The 18,958-nt window shown below is 44.6% G+C and overlaps 1 protein-coding gene across 2 annotated transcripts in view; it reads left to right on the forward strand.

Moving 5' to 3' along the window:
* The window catches only part of STRA6 (signaling receptor and transporter of retinol STRA6), a 155,708-nt gene that overhangs the window by 134,284 nt on the left and 2,466 nt on the right, over positions 1-18,958 (forward strand). For both annotated transcript variants that reach the window (XM_075345559.1, XM_075345558.1), the window contains exons 13-17: positions 2,662-2,795; positions 2,916-3,033; positions 5,905-6,000; positions 8,920-9,083; positions 9,481-9,597. In XM_075345559.1, the coding sequence (XP_075201674.1) occupies positions 2,662-2,795; positions 2,916-3,033; positions 5,905-6,000; positions 8,920-9,083; positions 9,481-9,597 (629 nt within the window). The remainder of the gene's footprint in view (positions 1-2,661; positions 2,796-2,915; positions 3,034-5,904; positions 6,001-8,919; positions 9,084-9,480; positions 9,598-18,958) is intronic.

Genomic DNA, 18,958 nt, shown 5'->3' on the forward strand with positions numbered 1-18,958 from the left:
GAAAATCCGATTTAATAAATCATCACTAAGTAAAATAGGCAGATGTTTTTGTACTATTTTTACTATATCATGGAATTGGGGAGAAAAATTCGTTTTAAACGTCACACCATTATTCCTACTAAAATTGTTCTTATTTTTGTTGTTATCTCTAAATAAATCCGATCTATCTATTTCATTAACTATAATTTTTGCCCGATCTAGACACCATTTCGGGTAGCCCCTGTGTTTGAGCTTGGTAACAGCACAGTCCATTTCCACTTGTAGAGCCTCTGGACAGGAACAGTTGCGCTTTAACCTGATAAGTTCACCAAGCGGAATATTTTTAATGACATGCGGAGAATGACATGAACTGGCCATTAAAATAGGTGGTTGTGTGTTCCTGCCCCTGAAGACACCAATTTTGTCTATGTCTTGTAATGTGAATTGTCATACATAGTGATAAATTATAGGATCGTTATATAGGGCATAACATGAAATATATATAAGATTGCTATGTAGGATGCTATGTAAATGTGATAAGTAATATTTTTGTAAGGTATAATTAGGTGTAGTGTAATGTATAGATGTAGCCATGTTGGTAAAGTAGAGCAGGGTCACGGGATAAGTAGGGTGCTGTTCATACCTTTCAGGAGGCCTCTTCTCGCCATTGTCTTGGGCAGGCAAGGACCAGATCATGGAGGAAAAGGAGACAGAGACTGATAGTTCTTATTAAACAACAGTTCTTTACTACACAGTATCTGGATGGCAACTGTACATGAGAAGTAGAGGGCAGATATCATAACGCCGTCTCATTAGTATCAATAATCAACAGACACATTTCCTTTAAGTTCATCTCAGCAGTTATTATTATGGATGTTCCCACACTTTCTACCACAGTCCGTCTTAACACAACAGAGCTGTCCTTGAGAGTCAATCGAATTCCGCATTCTCCCAGCAACAGGGAATAGCGATGCTCTCGGATCTGCTACACTGGACTACATACTTCTCTTGTGTCCAAACTCCAGACCCTACCCACAACGGGTTCTTCGGCCTTCGACCAACCTAGATTTTTCTACTATTTTTCATTCTGGGTTACAACCACTCTGTGTGTCTGTTCACTCCCTTAAGCTATTCTAATTCAGTCTTGACATTGCAACCTCCACACGTCACCCAAATAATGTGACCAAAGCGACCTGACATACCCATACATCTGCACTCAACTATGGTCGTTTCCTAACTGAACTCTAAGATGGAGTTTGTTTTTCTCCCTCAGCACTAGCTCCTCCAACATGGGCTAATCCCAACTGCCACCTGTTTAGCATAGGGCCCAGTGTAGCTTACAGCTCTGTGGGAACAGACCAAGATGGGGACATACGTGAACTGAGTATGCAGTCCTGGATGGCAGATTTGAGGTTATTGCAACTCCCTGTTAATGGGATGAGACAGAACCGTGTGTGGACTAGGATGATTTTTGTGTACGGTACTGTGATGCAAAGGTGGTTGATGGAGGAAGTAATGGAGATACCAGGGAAAGTAAGACCTAAGGAGATGGAGAAGGATGTGAATCCCATGGTGCCTTGTACTCTGGAAACTGTGCTTAAAGGTATTGTCAACTACTTGGACAACCCTTCTCATTCCCCATGTTTGCCCCATAAAAATATATAACCATATACCAACCTTGGTGCGGTCTCGGTTCCAGTAATGTCTAAAGCCATGTTACTGGGGCCCTCATGACATTGTTATGACACACGAGCCTCGCGACTAATCAGCACTAGCTTCCTTCTCCCAGCCTTTGGACATTTCAGCAGGAAGTCAGCGCAATGCTCACATCTTGATCAAATGTCCGAAAGCGGAGAAATAGACGCCAGGTGCTGATTGGTTGCGGGACTTGCGTGTCATAACAATGTCACATGGCATGTGGGAACGTGGCTTTAGGCATCGCTGGAACTGCGGCCAGACTGGAGGTGAGTATGGTCTTATTTATTTTTATGAGGGCGAGCAAAGGGAATGAGGAGGGGTTGCCCAATTAGTGGACAACCCCTTTATGTTATATGCCCACTGTCTCACATATAAAGTTGTATTGGAAATTTCTGCAAGTTGTTCAGTAAAAGACTATTGTTTATGAACTTTTAGCCTCTGCTAGTGTCTTCACTTCGGATTGGCACTGGCTCATCAGATGCAACGGCGACAAGCAGCTTGCCAAAAGGCATGACCTGCTCTTCACAAGTCCACACACCGAGCCAGCACTACAACCCCCCATGAGGTGCCTCATGAAAATGGTGCCTCTCCCACAACTGTCGCCCCATGCACACTCACAGTGAAGTAAAAATTAAATTAACAGTTACGCTTTAATTTCTCCATCTTCTCAACTTCCTGTCTCAGCGTACATATATCTGCAATTGGATGTAATCAGTGCAATGTTTTCCATGCACCCATAGTCTTGAATGGGTGCGCATGATCTAAGATTTGCATGCAGTGATTTTATTTTTCTCAGAATGAATCGTCATGAGAAAAACACAGTGATCAGCACTGCACCATACCATAATATAACACTGGAGCGTGTACTATTCAATAAACATCAGATAGCACTTGTCCATCTAATATGGTGATGTGAGCAAGACCTTACACGTCCTTTCCCATATACAGTATGTTGTCCTTTACCTTCACTTGTTGTCTTTATAGATGGGCGCTGCAGTCTTTGTGTGCTGGTCAGGTCTCTCAGGTCTTCCTAAAGCTGCGTTCTCTCCATCCATCTCCCCCAGCTCTTGCCAGTTGGATGAGTCACATTAGTTACCAGGCTGCGGTGACCTGTACAGGTAGCTTTTTCTGACTGTAATGGCTAGTCCTAGTGTTGTTAGTTAATGCATTAACAACTAATGATAATGATTCGGTAAAAGTAACTACATGAGCAGTGTTTGTACTTCTTGTTCCTAAAGGTCTTATCCTACAGCATGTGGTGCTGTTTCTTGTTCATCTGGTTGTTACCTTTCTTATCATTATTCCAATCGCATACGGAAAGTTCCAGATTATTCTTCGCATGCTAGAGAAAACATGGTAGGTGTAATGTATGCACAATAATTTATATTTTTATGAAAAATTATGTTCTATGGAGATGTGTTGCTACTTCAAACAGTAAAGGGGGCTTTACACGCTACAATATCATTAATGTTTTATCGTCGGGGTCACGTTGTTAGTGACGCACATCCGGCATCATTAACGATATCGCAGTGTGTGACACTGACCAGCGACCTTAAGCGACCTCAAAAATGGTGAAAATCGTTCGCCATGGAGAGGTTGTCCCAAACTCAAAAATCGGTAAGGGTTGTTTATCCAGGTGGTTCATCGCTCATGCGGCAGCACACATCGCTATGTGTGACACCGCAGGAGCGAGGAACGTCTCCTTACCTGCCGCCGGCCACAATGCGGAAGGAAGGAGGTGGGCGGGATGTTACATCCTGCTCATCTCCGCCCCTCCGCTTTGATTGGCCAGCCGCTTAGTGACGTTGCGGTGACGTCGCTGTGGTGCCGAACGTCCCTCCCCCTTGAAGGAGGGATTGTTCGGCAGTCACAGCGACGCCGCCAACCAGGTAAGTATGTGTGACGCTGCCGTAGCGATAATGTTCGCTACGGCAGCGATCACAAATAATCTCATGCGCGACGGGGGCGGGTACTTACACACTCGCTATCGCAACAAATTGCTAGCGATATCGCTACCGTGTAAAGCCCCCTTAATTATTCATTGTCTTAATTTCCTAGCAATCATGCATAAAAAGCAGAAAAGCAACAATAAAATATTTACAAGTGGCAGCTGTTGTCCGATATTTGCACTGCTAAAAATGACAGTCAGATACATAACCATTGAGTGAAACATTCCTATGCAAATGCCATCAAAGTAAACGTATCACATTAAAAATTTTGTTTAGCATGTTTTGGAGCAGGAAAAGAATCCATAAAAGACGTATTTTATTCCTTTAAGGGGGGCTTTACACGTTGTGACATCGCTACTGATATATCGTCGGGGTCACATCGTTAGTGACGCACATCCGGCGCCGGTAGAGACATCGCAATTTGTAAAGCCTAGGTGCAATGATGAACTATCGCAAAAGTGACAAAAATCGCTGATTTGTGTCACGTCGTTCATTACCATAATGTCGTTACTGCTGCAGATACGATGTTGTTTGTCGCTCCTGCAGCACCACACATCACTGAGTGTGAAGCTGCAGGAATGACAAACATCTCTTTACCTGTGTCCACCAGCTATGCGGAAGGAAGGCGGTGGGCGGGATGTTATGTACCGCTCATCTCCGCCCCTCCGCTGCTATTGGACGGCCGTTTGGTGACGTCGCTGTGACGCTGAAGGCACCTCCCCCTTGAAGGAGGGATTGTTCGGCAGTCACAGCGACATCGCCGAGCAGGTATGTGCGTGTGAAGCTGCTGTACCGATAATGTTCGCTACGGCAGCAAACACCAGATATCGCATGTACGATGGGGGCGTGTGCTATCGTGCTGGACATCGCTAGCCGATGCTAGCGATGTCGCAGCGTGTAAAGCCCGCCTAAGTCCTTGATCCTTTCTGGGTTTAGTAGTCCCATGGGCGAATCTCTCAGTGATTGACAGCATTTTTTAGATGAGTGTTCATACAGAAATACTTGGCAGTCCTTGAGTAGAACCTTCCATATTATTCATGAGTCCATAAGAAGCAGGAATTTAAAGGGGTTGTCCACTTTAATATTGATGACCTATGCTTAGAATACGCAATTAATATGCGATTGGGGGCAGTCTGACACATTGCAGCCCCACCAATCAGCTGTGGGTGAATATATACAGTTTACTGAGCGGTATAGCACAGCTCCGTACACTGTTACTGGCAAGAACTGCAACTGGAAAGGTGTTGAGCTGCAGTTCTCGTCTACACAGTGAACAGGGCTATATAATTCACCGTTGACATCCGAATGCCACCTATAACAACTGATTGGGGAACCAAGTGTTAGACCCTCACCAATCTGATATTTCTGAACTATCCTTAAGATACTGTAGGTCATCAATATTAAAAGACGATATCTCTATAAAGATTATATTCAATATTGCTTGTATACATATAGGCTAACATGGTACTTTGCTAGAGATATTGTTGATGTAGGAGTTAACTGTGGATTTAGAGAAACATCTTTTAAGATTAAGAAAGCTAAATATATATGATCACTTACATAACTTGCATATTTTGTATTAATGAGTGAATATATTCAAATGGAATTGAATTTGCCAATTTTACAAACATTCTTATTCTCTAGAATACTGATTTTTATTTTTGCCATCTGGTCTATACGAATTCAGCAATATCTGCTGCCAGCTATCTGCCATTTTGTTATACCTTAAAGAGTCGGCAAATGGTTATAAAATACATGTAATGCCCACATCACTGTTCACCTGTCCCGCCACCCCCACAGTTCAATGTTTGATCCTTCGTGTTTCTTTTCACCTTCCCCCTTCCTGTACTTTTTCTTTGGCCCGCATCTCTCTGGTTTGTGGCTTCTGGTGCTACTAGGCCTCTGATATCCCTGTGTGCCGGACCAGAACACTGACTAGGCTTTGAGTGATGCACTTTATGATGTCACTTCATGTGCAGCAATGACACAACTTGAAGGGAAATCAGAGGCCTAGTCGAGGTGGAAGCTGCAGCATAGAGTGAAGAAAGCTGAAGGGGGCAACGCAACAGATGAGCGGTGAGGTTTTTTGTTTTAACATGCTACATTTATTACACTCTGTGGTCTAGGAAACCCCATAGCATAATAATTACTTAATATGCTATGGGGTCTCTCTAAATCAAATATATGTGATCCAAATCAAATTTCCCTGATACATTCACAAGTTTTCCTGAATTTCAATCTTTTCAGATCCTATCATCTCTTATTTCTTGTGTTTCAGGCCATTCTGGTTACTGTTGTTTCTAGTCACGTTAATTCAGCACCTTTGTACACGGTTCATTTTCTTGCAAGGAAGTCCACGACAAACCACTAACAGGTACCGTACACATCTATATTCTCCATACTGCGCTGCAGAATATATTGCATCTAGAAATATACAGTACGTGGACTGTGATGTCCTGCTGACACGCCTGCCACAGTTCAGTCAGGAAACCTATATCGTTCACTGATAGAGATACTGTATTTGATAGCTCTATGTCTCAATGTACAGTACTGTTGACAGCTATATTTGAAGAGAAAATATATATTTCCTTAGTGCACACACACTGAAGCTTGAGGGAGGATTGATGGGACAAAAAAACGTTTCACGTCCATGTCTATGCTTTGACAGGTTGCTCTGTACAGATGGTCATGTGTGAATCCCACACCAATCTCTGCATGAGATACCACCTCAACCATATAATTAATAACATCAATGCCTTTAACCTTGAAGTGCTTCCTATTTATTAGATGATTATTGTCAGAAAACAACATTACTATTCTCTAACAAAATAATAGCTGTAAGCCTTATGTACATGGTTCCCCCTACTGCACAAACTGATACAAAATACAGAAGAAAAAACATCTTGACATGCTCCATTGTAAAACGTATTATGATGGTATTCTATCATAGCAGCATTGCAAGATAAAAACCAGCTGACATCATGTGAGGCTGTACTGGGGCACAGGCATAAAAGGCTTGGGGCGGGAAATTATGTGATTAACGGAATATGGACATGGCAAGGGTTAAAAAATTGTAGGAAGATAAGGGGACGTCATTATGGGGTTGGGGTGATTCCTAAAGGAGGAGAAAGTAATGAGTTTATAAATTGACGTCCATCTTGTAGGCCATTTTAGACACGACCAGTTTAGGAGTCTCCCACCCACCCTCCTTTTTCTTTTGTTGTTTTTTTTGGCGGCAACTATATGGTAGGACGTGCTTCAATATTTGCTTCTGAAGTGGATGGAATTGGATTTAGGAATGGAAATGTGTTGCTATTGTCATAGCCGCGTGGAATAAGGGGGAAGGTCCTCAAAGTTGGTGGATGTGGTTATTCGTGGATTCGTTGGGGGGGAGCCCACAAGGTTCTGGACCCCTCAAGCAGAATGCAATCCATTGGCTGCGAGTAAGGGAACTCTCGAGTGAAGGATGAAAGAATGAAAACGGCCCAAGGGAATTGGATTAAGGTGACAGAGCCAGGTTGGCTAACAGGTGCCTCTGAGCTGGTGCTTAAATGGCTAGAGGAAAATTCAGCCTGAGCTCAGGTGTTTATATGTCATCGGTAACAGGTCAAGGACCATTCTCCTTTTTGTTAAAATAATTGTTATGCTGGTTGTTTGTTAATAAAAGGCTGCTGTGGCCAATGTAATCTATACAGGTGTCTTGTCTGTAATTTTTAGGAAAGGGGGGTTGGTAGATTTGGTGGTGGAATCATACATGACTCTCCGAAACCCCTTGTCATGTTTCAGACTGGCTGTGTTCGTTTGTAATGGTCGGCTGAACACACCGTAATGTTCAACCTGAAGGTGTGTATGGGGGGCTAATACAGTGGTGAAAGGGGGTGTTTTTTGTATTTTATTCCAAATAAAGGAAATTTTAGGTGTTTGTATTCATTTACATTCACTTACAGAGTAATGATGAGAGGTGTCTCAGAGATACCTGTCATGTTTAATCTAGGACTTAGTGGCTGCTATGGGCTGCTATTAACTTTCTCATTACCCCAATTGCCACTGCACCAGGGCATTTGGGATGAGCTGGATAAAGTCACATCTAATTGATGCGGCAATTCCGGGCGGCTGCTGGCTGATACCTTTAGGCTGGGTTGTTCCCAATAACGTGGGTCTCCCCAGCCTGAGAATACCAACCCTCAGCTGAGAGGCTTTACCTTGGCTAAGTATCAAAATAGGGGGGACCGCATGCCATGTTTTAAAAATTATTTATTTATTATACTGTACAATATAGACCCACCCACCGGCGGCTGTGATTGGTTGCAGTCAGAAAGCTGTCACTCAGCGTGGGGGCAGGTCTGACTGCAACCAATCACGGCCACCGGTGTACGGGGGAAGCACTGAATATGTAATGAGGCTAATGAGTTGGTAGGGAAGAAGAATGAGAGGCCACGATAGCAGTGTGACAGCTGTGCCGCACCATAATTGGTGAGTATGAAGCGCTTGCTTAGAGAGAGACGCTGGCAATGTAATGTGCACAAAATGGTGGCAGCCAGCCAATCACAGTAATGCTTCAGCCAAGATGGCTGCGGCATTACTGTGAGTGGTTAAGACGCTCAGCATGTTTAGTGGCTGTAAATCAGGCGCCAAAACAGCTGGGCGGGACATCTGAATATAGCGAGGCGAATACACCATTACTCGCTATATAACGAATAGCCCGAATACCGTACTATTCTGTGAATAGTAATGAATACTTTCTTACGTCATTAATATAAAGTCTTTTTTAAGATAAATACATGGAATATTTTTTTTAAACCATGTTAGTGATGCACATTGCATCATATAAAACACATTGGGGGCAGTTTGATATCAAAAAACAACATGACAGGTTCCCTTTAACCATAAGTATAAACCCTAGTAATCTCCTAAAGGTAATGATAAATTGCATGATCTCGCACAGATGTAAATGCTCAATGACTTCACCTTCATTTACTATAAAACCACAGTGTGTGCAGCGGACAGCATCACCTTACAAGAAACATTTGATGAACGGCGTGAAAAAAACAGGACTTTACCTCCTTTCTTGGACTCCTAATCACCATTACCATTATTATATTGATAGTGATGGTGGAAGCTTAGCATGTGCATTATCACTTATTGGAAATAGTTTGTTAGTTTGGATTGGTTATACTTCTACATCTGTAAAGTTTATCAATAATCATTTGGGTAAAATAACTAGTTGTGATTTATGACAATAATTTAATATTATAAATACGCACATTAAATACGTTTTCCATCATTAATTTAGGAGAAGTCTCTTCATATTGACATATATCTTCCTGCCGGTGAATATCTTACGAGGTGGATTGCTCTCACTCGCACGACTTGTGGTCTCAGTTATTTTTAATATCATCCATTTCTGTCGTCTGGACTTGAGTTTACTGCAACACAGCGTACAAGGCTGGGATCCAGGCAAGTGTTAAGCATCCTATATCCAGATGCCTGTTGTTCTTCACACTTTTGTGTTCTCCTAAAAATGACAGACACTGCCAAAATGGAGACCAAACAAAGTCCCAAGTCACTCCCCATTGTGATAATGACAGCGTCAGGGATTATGTCTGAATCATGTTTTTCAGAAATTTAGTTGGAAACCCCCAACGCAGTATAAAGTGCCGTTATATTCACAGATTACTGCTCTAAAATGTTGTATTTTTTTAATTTACAATATTATTAGAAATCATTGCATCCTTTCCTAGTTCCTCATTAGAAAGAATTAATACTATTATATTGAGAATCTCATTATTTCTTTGTGTCCTCGTTGACTTAATTTATTCAATTTATCCATATTTTTGTTTACCTGCTATGGCAGGCTACAGGAACTACTGTAATTTCTTACTATTGGAGGTCAGTGAGTGTCATCCACTGGTTACAGCTTTTTGTATGCTCCTGAAGCCCCCTATTTGGAAGAAGCCTGACCTGGAGGAAGGTGAGACATGTCTGCACTCTCCACTCTCTTCACTTTCCAAAAAATAAAATTGAAAGATTGAGACCAATTTCTTTGGCATGGTTATAAATTGCACTATTCTTTGGGTGCAAATTATTTATTAATTTTATTTTCTATTTAAAGGGAATCTGTCAGCAGGTTTTGCTATCTCATCTGACAGCAACAGATTGTAGGCAATGAGATTTCTAAATACAGTGGTGTATCACATAGATTACTGGGTGCAGCCGTTCTGATACAATCAAAGAATGTAGAGATAAGGTACCTTCACACATAGCGAGATCGCTAGCGCGATCGCTGCTGAGTCACAGATTCGTTTGACACATAGCAGCGACCTGGTCCCTGCCGTGAGATCGCTGGTCGTGTCGGAATGGCCTGGACCATTTTTTGATCGTCGAGGTCCTGCTTTTCAGGATGCATTGGTGTGTTTGACGCCATACCAACGACCTCATTGACGACTCAGAGCTCAGACACGTACAGCCACATACAGGTCCCAACGACCACCGAGATCGTTATACAGGTCGCTACGGTCGCTGTATTGTTGCTGCGTCATTGGGAAGATCTGACTGTTTGACATCTCACCAGCGACCACATAGTGACTTACCAGTGATCCTTATCAGGTCATATCGTTGTCAGGATCACTGGAAAGTCGTTAAATGTGACAGGGGCTTAAGGAACACAGCTGAGCCTAGGGAGCTGCCCCAGCCCACACCAGGCTCCCAATAGAGATTGTGCATTCACTATGAGGTGTCTATCACAGCAAGGGGTGTGTCTGACTAGCATGCATGTGAGTTTGCAGTCCTACAATGGTAATCACAGGGTAAGAAACCCCCTTAGTTTACGTAAACAATTGCTCACACACTGATAAGAGAAGCACAGTTGCTTTTTGTGTTTTTACTTTTACAGAAAGCTGTCCTTAGCTTACATACCAAAACATGCTGATATATTCCCTTTAATAAAGCTGAAAAAAATAATGTATTACACTTATGGCTTAGTTGAACCAAATGCAAGTGCAATATGTTGGTGCACATTCACAATGTGGCCATTAACGGACAGAACATAGGATGAAAAAAAATATGCAAATACCCTGCAGTAAGTAAATAAATAGTTCATGTAAATAACATAGGGTACTTAGTTGACACTATGTTGATGAAAAAAGTGTAATAGCCATCCCACCATGACAAAGAGCAAAAGGAGGGACCACCCTGATTGGGTATACCTTGTTGCGGTAGGTTAGCTTTTATGCACTTTTGATCAAAGTAGTGTCAACTAAGTACCCCAAAAGTTATTTACATGTATTATTACAATTTATTTACTTACTGCAGGGTATTTGCTCTTTTGTTTTTATCCTAGGTTGTGCCTTAATTAGTTAAACCTGTTTACTGACTTGTTGTTACAGCAAGTCAATACATCCTGGCCCCACTGAAAAAGTACCACAAGGTGCACCTCACCTACATAATTAAAATCCCAAATCTATTTATATTATATTATAAAAAGAAAGGGTGTGCATATTCCATATCTACTGATGCATTTTGGATGCATGTAGCATTCTTAAGGGTGCTTTACACGCTGCGACATCGCAAACGATATATCGTCGGGGTCACGTCGTTAGTGACGCACATCCGGCGTCGTTAGCAACATCGCAGCGTGTGACACCTAGGAGCGATGATCAACGATTGCAAAAACGTCTAAAATCGTTGGTCGTTGACACGTAGCTCCTTTTCATAATATCGTTGGTGGTGCATGCCGCTGGTTGTTCGACGTTCCTGCAGCATTACACATCGCTATGTGTGACACTGCAGGAACGACGAACATCTCCTTACCTGCATCCACCGGCAATGAGAAAGGAAGGAGGTGGGCGGGATATTCCACCCGCTCATCTCTGCCCCTCCGCTTCTATTGGACAGCTACCGTGTGATGTCGCTGTGACGCTACATGAACCACCCCCTTAGAAAGGAGGTGGTTCACTGGCCACAGCGACGTCGCAGGGCAGGTAAGTCCGTGTGACAGGTATAAGCGATGTTGTGTGCCGCGGGCAGCGATTTGCTCATGACGCACAACCGAGGGGAGCGGGTACGCTCGCTAGCGATCTCGCTAGCGAGATCACAGAGTGTAAAGTGCCCTTTAGTCATTGTGTAGTCTTGGTGTATCCTGTGATCATATGGGCAGGTTGAAGCAAATGTTAATACAGTGGAACCTCGCCTAATGAGTAACCCAGTTAGTGAGTATTTCGCTTAACGAGCAAAGCTTGCTGTAAATTTGTAACTCAGTTTACGAGCAAGCTTTGCTGAACGAGCAAAATGCTCACCGCACACACTTCCAATTCCATACATCCACCACGCTCTGACCCACTCTTGCAGTCCGCACAAACACACACAAACAAACACGCACGCACACACACATATTATGCTCACCTTACCTTCCGTTCCATCGCCGGCCTCATGGATCTTGTAGTTCGCCGGTACAGTATGTGTATCAGCAACCATCACAACGAGGGAGGAACTTGCTCTGGCAGAGGAAGTTCCTCCCTCGTCGCGATGGTTACCCGATACACATTCTGTACCGACAAACTGCAAGTTCCAGGAGGCCGGCGATGGAACGGAAGGTAAGGTGAGCATAATATGTGTGTGTGCGTGCGTGTTTGTGTGTGTTTGTACGTGTGTGGAATGGTACAATAGGGGACCACGATGGAACATTTAACAAGTTGTGGAACGAATTGTCTGCATTGCAATGATTTTCTAAGGGAAATCTTGCTTTGCTGAACGAGTAACTTGGTTAACAAGCACACTCCCAGAACGGATTGTTCTCGTTAACCAAGGTTCCACTTTATACATAATTTTGCATTTTGCTACTGTTTCCATTTAGCCCCCAAACTGATAATAGGAAGGTAACAGCTGTATAAATATGTTATGCTAAACAATGTCCATGGACCCACTGCATACGTTATAGTTTTTGTAAAGCTGGGAATCCATGTTTTTTTTTCAAAGTTGTGGTTTGGCACAAAAAATTCCTCTATATTTACAATTTCTGCAATTCTAATATGAAATTACATGAATGCCGTTAAAGAACTTGTGCAAGGCAATATAGAAACACTTTAAGGCCCCTTTACACGTCCGTAATTCTATGACGTCTGTTTTCACACGTACCAAAGACACGGACATACGCAGACCCATTAAAATCAGTGGATCTGTGCACACATCCATGTTTTCTCACGGACATGTGTCCGTGTGGCGCACATGCGTATCCATGTGCTCTACACGGCAACATGTCCGTTTTTCTCCAGCAGCACTAATGTCACAAAGACCGCACACTGATGTGATCCGTGTGACATCAGTGTGACACATATCAGAGAAAACACGTATCTTTGAAATAAAATGATTTTTTTATACTCACTTGTCACCAGTGCTGCTGTCTTCAGCGCTGCTGTCACTTGCTTCCGAGCCTGCTCATTATGCTCATGAATATTCACTGCCCCGCAGACCCAGAAACAGCAGCACCGGAGACAGCAGTGCAGGGGACAGGTGAGTAAAAGGTTCCTGCTCTCCGTGTGCTATCATGGATAGGATACGGAGAACACATATGTGACAAATTCATGGCACGTAGATGGCCATATGCACCTTCAGGCCCCCTTCACACGTCCGTGAAAAAACACGCACGTGTGTTACGTCCGTTTTTCGGGTCCGTTTTCCGTTTTTGTGTCCTTTTTTTGTGTCCGTGTGCCATCTGTGTGAATGCCGTATGCTAGCTGTGTGTGCATGTTGATTGTCCGTTTATGCGTGAGAGAAATAACGGACATGTGTATGTGTTGTCCGTGTGAATTTATGTGTGTTTGTGATGCACAATGTCGTAGATACATACCCGCTGACAGCAGACAGAGTCGCGCGGAGAGAATGAACTGGGGTGAACTTCACCCGACTTCATTGTCATACCGCGGCTCTGTCTGTGTCGCGTCCTGATTAGCGGTCACCCGTGAAGGACTCACCGGTGACCGCTAATCCCCAGAGTGACTGAATTGAGTACCCCTCTCTCATACTTACCGTTCCCCGATCTCCGGCGCGGCACTGCACTGCTGTTATAAAAGCTCCGGCGGCTTTTCCTCTTTTGAAAAAGCCGGCCGCTCATTAATCAATCTCGTATTCCCTGCTTTCCACGCCCATCGGCAAATATGATTGGCTGCAGTGAGACACGCCCACACGCTGAGTGACAGCTGTGTAACTGCAACTAATCACAGCCGCTGGTGGGCGTGTCACTATGGAGCAGAGAAATAAATAAATAATTAAAAAAAAAACGCCGTACGGTCCCCCCAATTTTAATACCAGCCAGATAAAGCCATACAGCTGCAGGCTGGTATTCTCAGGATGGGGAGCCCCACGTTATGGGGAGCCCCCCAGCCTAACCATATCAGCCAGCAGACTCCCAGAATTGCCGCATACATTAGATGCGACAGTTCTGGGACTGTACCCGGCTCTTTCCGACTTGCCCTGGTGCGTTGGCAAATCGGGGTAATAAGGAGTTAATGGCAGCCCATAGCTGCCACTAAATCCTAGATTAATCATGTCAGATGATACCTTCCATGATTAATCTGTAAGTTACAGTAAATAAATACACACACACACCTGAAGAAATCCTTTATTTGCAATAAAAAACACTAACACATACCCTCATTCACCACTTTATTCAGCCCGATAAAGCCCTCCATGTCCGGCGTAATCCGCGGAGTTCCAGCGTCGCCTGCAGCTCTGCTACATGGAGGTGACAGGAGCTGCAGAATACACATCCGCTCCTGTCACCTCCACGCAGCAAGTGAGGTGAGTAGCACAATCAGCTGCGGTCAGTCAGGTAACTCACGGCCACCGCTGGATCCAGATCCGCGAGTAACTTCAGTGACAGCTCAGCTGATCGCACTACTCACCTCATTTGCTGCGTGGAGGTGACAGGAGCGGATGTGTATTCTGCAGCTCTTGTCACCTCCATGTAGCAGAGCTGGAGGCAACGCTGGAACTCCGTGGATTACGCCGGACATGGAGGGCTTTAAAGGGGTGAATAAAGTGGTGAATGAGGGTATGTGTTAGTGTTTTTTATTGCAAATAAAGGATTTCTTCAGGTGTGTGTGTATTTATTTACTGTAACTTACAGATTAATCATGGAAGGTATCTCGGGGAGACTCCTGACATGATTCATCTAGGATTTAGTGGCAGCTATGGGCTGCCATTAACTCCTTATTACCCCGATTTTCCAACGCACCAGGGCAAATCGGGAAGAGCCGGATACAGTCCCAGAACTGTCGCATCTAATGTATGCGGCAATTCTGGGCGTCTGCTGGCTGATATTGTTAGGCTAGGGGGCTCCCCATAACATGGGGCTCCCCATCCTGAGAATACCAGCCTGCAGCCGTATGGCTTTATCTGGCTGGTATTAAAATAGGGGGGACCGCACACCGTTTTTTTTAAAATTATTTATTTATTTATTTCTCTGCTCCATAGTGACACGCCCACCGGCGGCTGTGATTGGTTGCAGTTACACAGCTGTCACTCAGCGTGTGGGCGTGTCTCACTGCAACCAATCATATTTGCCGGTGGGCGTGGAAAGCAGGGAATACGAGATTGATTAATGAGCGGCCGGCTTTTTCAAAAGAGGAAAAGCAGCCGGAGCTTTTATAACAGCAGTGCAGCGCCGCGCCGGAGATCGGGGAACAGTAAGTATGAGAGAGGGGGGGGAACTGACCGACAGACAGCGAGAAGGACAGATAAGACAGAGAGACCGACCGACAGACATAGAGAGAGACCAATCAACCGACGGACTGAGGGAGAGAACGACACAGAAAAAGAAAAAAGACCGACATCACATGAAATAAGCACAAAACGTAAAGGGAGCAAACAGAGATGCGTCCGTGTCACTCGGACGTGCGCACAGACCCATTGACCCATTGGGTCCGTGCTGCGTGTTGCGTGCGGAAAACGGACATGCTTCCGTGCAAAACGGAGACACAAACGCCACGGACCTTAATGAAAAACGCACATGTGTCCTCAAACATTAAATAACATTGGTACACGTTTGGCCGTGTCTCCGGTATATAAGGAAACGGACCAAACACGCACGTATATCACTGACGTGTGAAGGGGGCCTCACACGTACCGTGAAAAACGTGTGTGTTTTGCACAGACATGGGAAAGAGGCCTAAAGCAGATTTTGAAGCCTGTCAATCATTGCTGGAAGAAGATAGCATAGGAGGAGGCAGAAAAGGTCTCTGTATTCTTTAAGAGCTCATTTTAGCCAAATATAACATCATTTTTGGGATACATCACCTAACAGTTAAAGTAATCATAATAAAAATATAAATAAATCTGGGAAATGTTCACTGTTCGCATTACCCCTATAAATACCTATAGCAGAGTATAGTATATATTTGCATAGTTTTTGTTGTACTTTTTGTTGTACTGAGGTCTACATAAAACGTAACAGACTCATTGTAAATCAATACAGGATAACAAAAGAAAACATAGTGGATTTACCAAAGAAAGATCATTCATTGGATCCTGCTAGCATAGAACCAGTAGGATTAAAACCTCATATACATCATTGCTGAAGACGTATTCTTTGTTGGACAATGTTTTAATTTGCTTGTATCCTGACTTTTTTAATATTACAAAAATAAAAATTACATTTAGAAACAATTTATTTTGAAGAGAAGTGACCCGGCTTTAATGCAAGTTCTTACTAATGTAGTTTGTGAGCATGGAGCTAGAAATGAGATCAGGGCTTCTGCGTTCCCTCCCAGTGCTGAGGTTATGTCTTAACTTCATGTCGAAAAAATAAACCATTTACAAAAGACTAATTTGATTAGGATTTGAACTACTCTATTCCATTAGATAGTTACTAGTATGAAAAATATTCTGGTTTTAGAGTCAAATAAGGCACACAGCATCGGTATCACCGTATCTATGGATTCTGGTACAACAATTACTTTAATCGGGAAGTTTAGCTATTATTTAAAGGTGAAATATGCTAAGCCATTGTTTTTTAATAAATGTATTTATTAATATACAAGTATTACAGGATCTCCTTATACACTTGTTAGTACGGCCTTCCTCACAGGCTGCATTTCTGCTCTCAAAATGGCTGCTGATGGAGGAGCATGTGACCAGACCAGTCAATCAATCTCCTCCAATGGATAAACAGCTTTCCCATTCAGTGTTTTTCAACTGGAGAAGGTTGGTGAACAGGTCTGGTCACATGCAGCCATTTTGAGAACAAAAGCTTTACAGTCTGTGAAGAAAATTGCACTAACACGTGGGTAGCATTTCTCAAAAGGTAATACCCATATATTAGTATGTGCCACTACATTGACTAAAATGGACAACCCCTGTAATTCTCTACCCCTGAGTTAGTGTTTCCATATTTGTAGAGAATACACTTGAGCAATTTATAAAAAAAAAGTGTTATTATTATCATAAATAGGCAGTGATCCCTAGTGATTAGTGATGGGTGAGCACTAAAATGCTCGAATGCTCGCTACTCGATTTGAGTTGGTCAGATGTTCAGAAGAGCTTGACGCGAGTAACGAGCATTATGGAAAGTCAATGATTGGCCTGTTTGGGTCTCCGCCCAGCCATAAACAGAGCATTTTTGGGGGGGAGGGACAGCAGCTTTTTTTCTTTAGTCACACTACGTCCGAGAATATTGTTTTAAGGCTACTTTACACACTGCGATATCGGTCCCGATATCGCTAGTGTGGGTACCCGCCCCCATCTGTTGCGCGACACGGGCATATCGCTGCCCGTGCCGCACAACATCGCCCAGAGCCGTCACACATACTTACCTGTCCGGCGACGTCGCTGTGACCGGCGAACCGCCTCCTTTCTAAGGGGGCGGTCCGTGCGGCGTCACAGCGACGTCACTGAAACGTCACTGAACCGCCGCCCAATCGCAGCGGAGGGGCGGAGATGAGCGGGACGTAACATCCCGCCCACCTCCTTCCTTCCGCATAGCGGCCGGGAGGCAGGTAGGGAGAGCTTCCTCGCTCCTGCGGCGTCACACGCAGCGATGTGTGCTGCCGCAGGAACGACGAAAAACCTCGTTACTGCTGAAGTAACGATAATTGAGAATGGACCCCCGTGTCGCCGATTAGCGATTTTGCACTGTTTTGCAACGATGCAAAATCGCTTATCGGTGTCACACGCAACGGCATCGCTAATGCGGCCGGATGTGCGTCACAAAATCCGTGACCCCAACGACTCCGCATTAGCGATGTCGCAGCGTGTAAAGCCCGCTTTATTCCCCAGGAGAGCTATTTAGAGACTGTGACTGGCTCTCCCTGGGGTGTCTGCACACATGGGGTGAAGCAAACTTTTGCGTTGTGGTCGTTGTTTCACGAGCTACACATCCGAGCACTTGCGATACTCGGCTGAGTTATGCAAGTACCTGAGCATGCTGCTCGAGTGACAAGCAGTGACGAGCAGGGCCGGATTATAGGCGGGGCAAGCGGGGCTCCAGCCCAGGGGCCCTCACCAAAAGAGCTTCTAAGGGGGCCCCCACCACCAGGGCCATACTTGTCAGCATTTTTTTTTTCTTCACACCCTCTCCCCCTCCGTAAAGACAGTCTAATAAATCAGCTGTGTTTTCGGAGGGGAGGGGGGGGGAGGTGCACCGGCATTTATTTGTATCTGCGTCTTTAAGACGCAAAAACAAACTGCGGGCACAGGACGCTGAATGACCCCGGAAGTACCAGCGATTGTACTTCCGGGGTCAGAGGTGTGCCAATGAACTCCCTGCTATGTGCTGCGGCCGTCATGGGCGTACCCAGCGAGGGGCGGGGGGACACCTGCCCCCCCTTCCTAGAAGCAGGGGCACGGTGTAATGGGCCGCTGTATGTGCAGCCACGCTCCTCCGCAGTGTGTGCATGCAGGCCCGACACACTAGCTGCAGCAGGAGCAGGAGGCAGCGCTGTGCCGGCTCTGCTGTGTGCTGTGTGCCCGGCATGCACACAATGCAGAGGAGCGCAGCGGAGCCAGTGCCGGTGCTCGCAGCTTCCTCCTTCTTCCTATTCAAATGTATTTGCATCTTTCAGACGTAAATACATTTGAACAGCGCGCCGGGACTGGGCCCCGCCCCCGACGTGCAGTAACGTGTTGAAATCAGCACCTTGCTGACGTCATCACAGTGCTGCGGGCGCCGGCACACAGGGGAGATCAGATGGTAAGCGCTCCATGAAGGAGCCGAAGAGACAGGTTTAATTAATGATGATGAGTGGGGAGGGGCTGAGGACACATAAAGGGGAACATCTGTGAAGGAAGTGGAACACAGCTTTGTGACAGGCAGAGGAGGAGCACTGTATTCCGAGGGAGGG

Source organism: Anomaloglossus baeobatrachus, chromosome 4 (genome assembly GCF_048569485.1).
Source record: "Anomaloglossus baeobatrachus isolate aAnoBae1 chromosome 4, aAnoBae1.hap1, whole genome shotgun sequence".
Lineage (NCBI taxonomy): Eukaryota > Metazoa > Chordata > Amphibia > Anura > Aromobatidae > Anomaloglossus > Anomaloglossus baeobatrachus.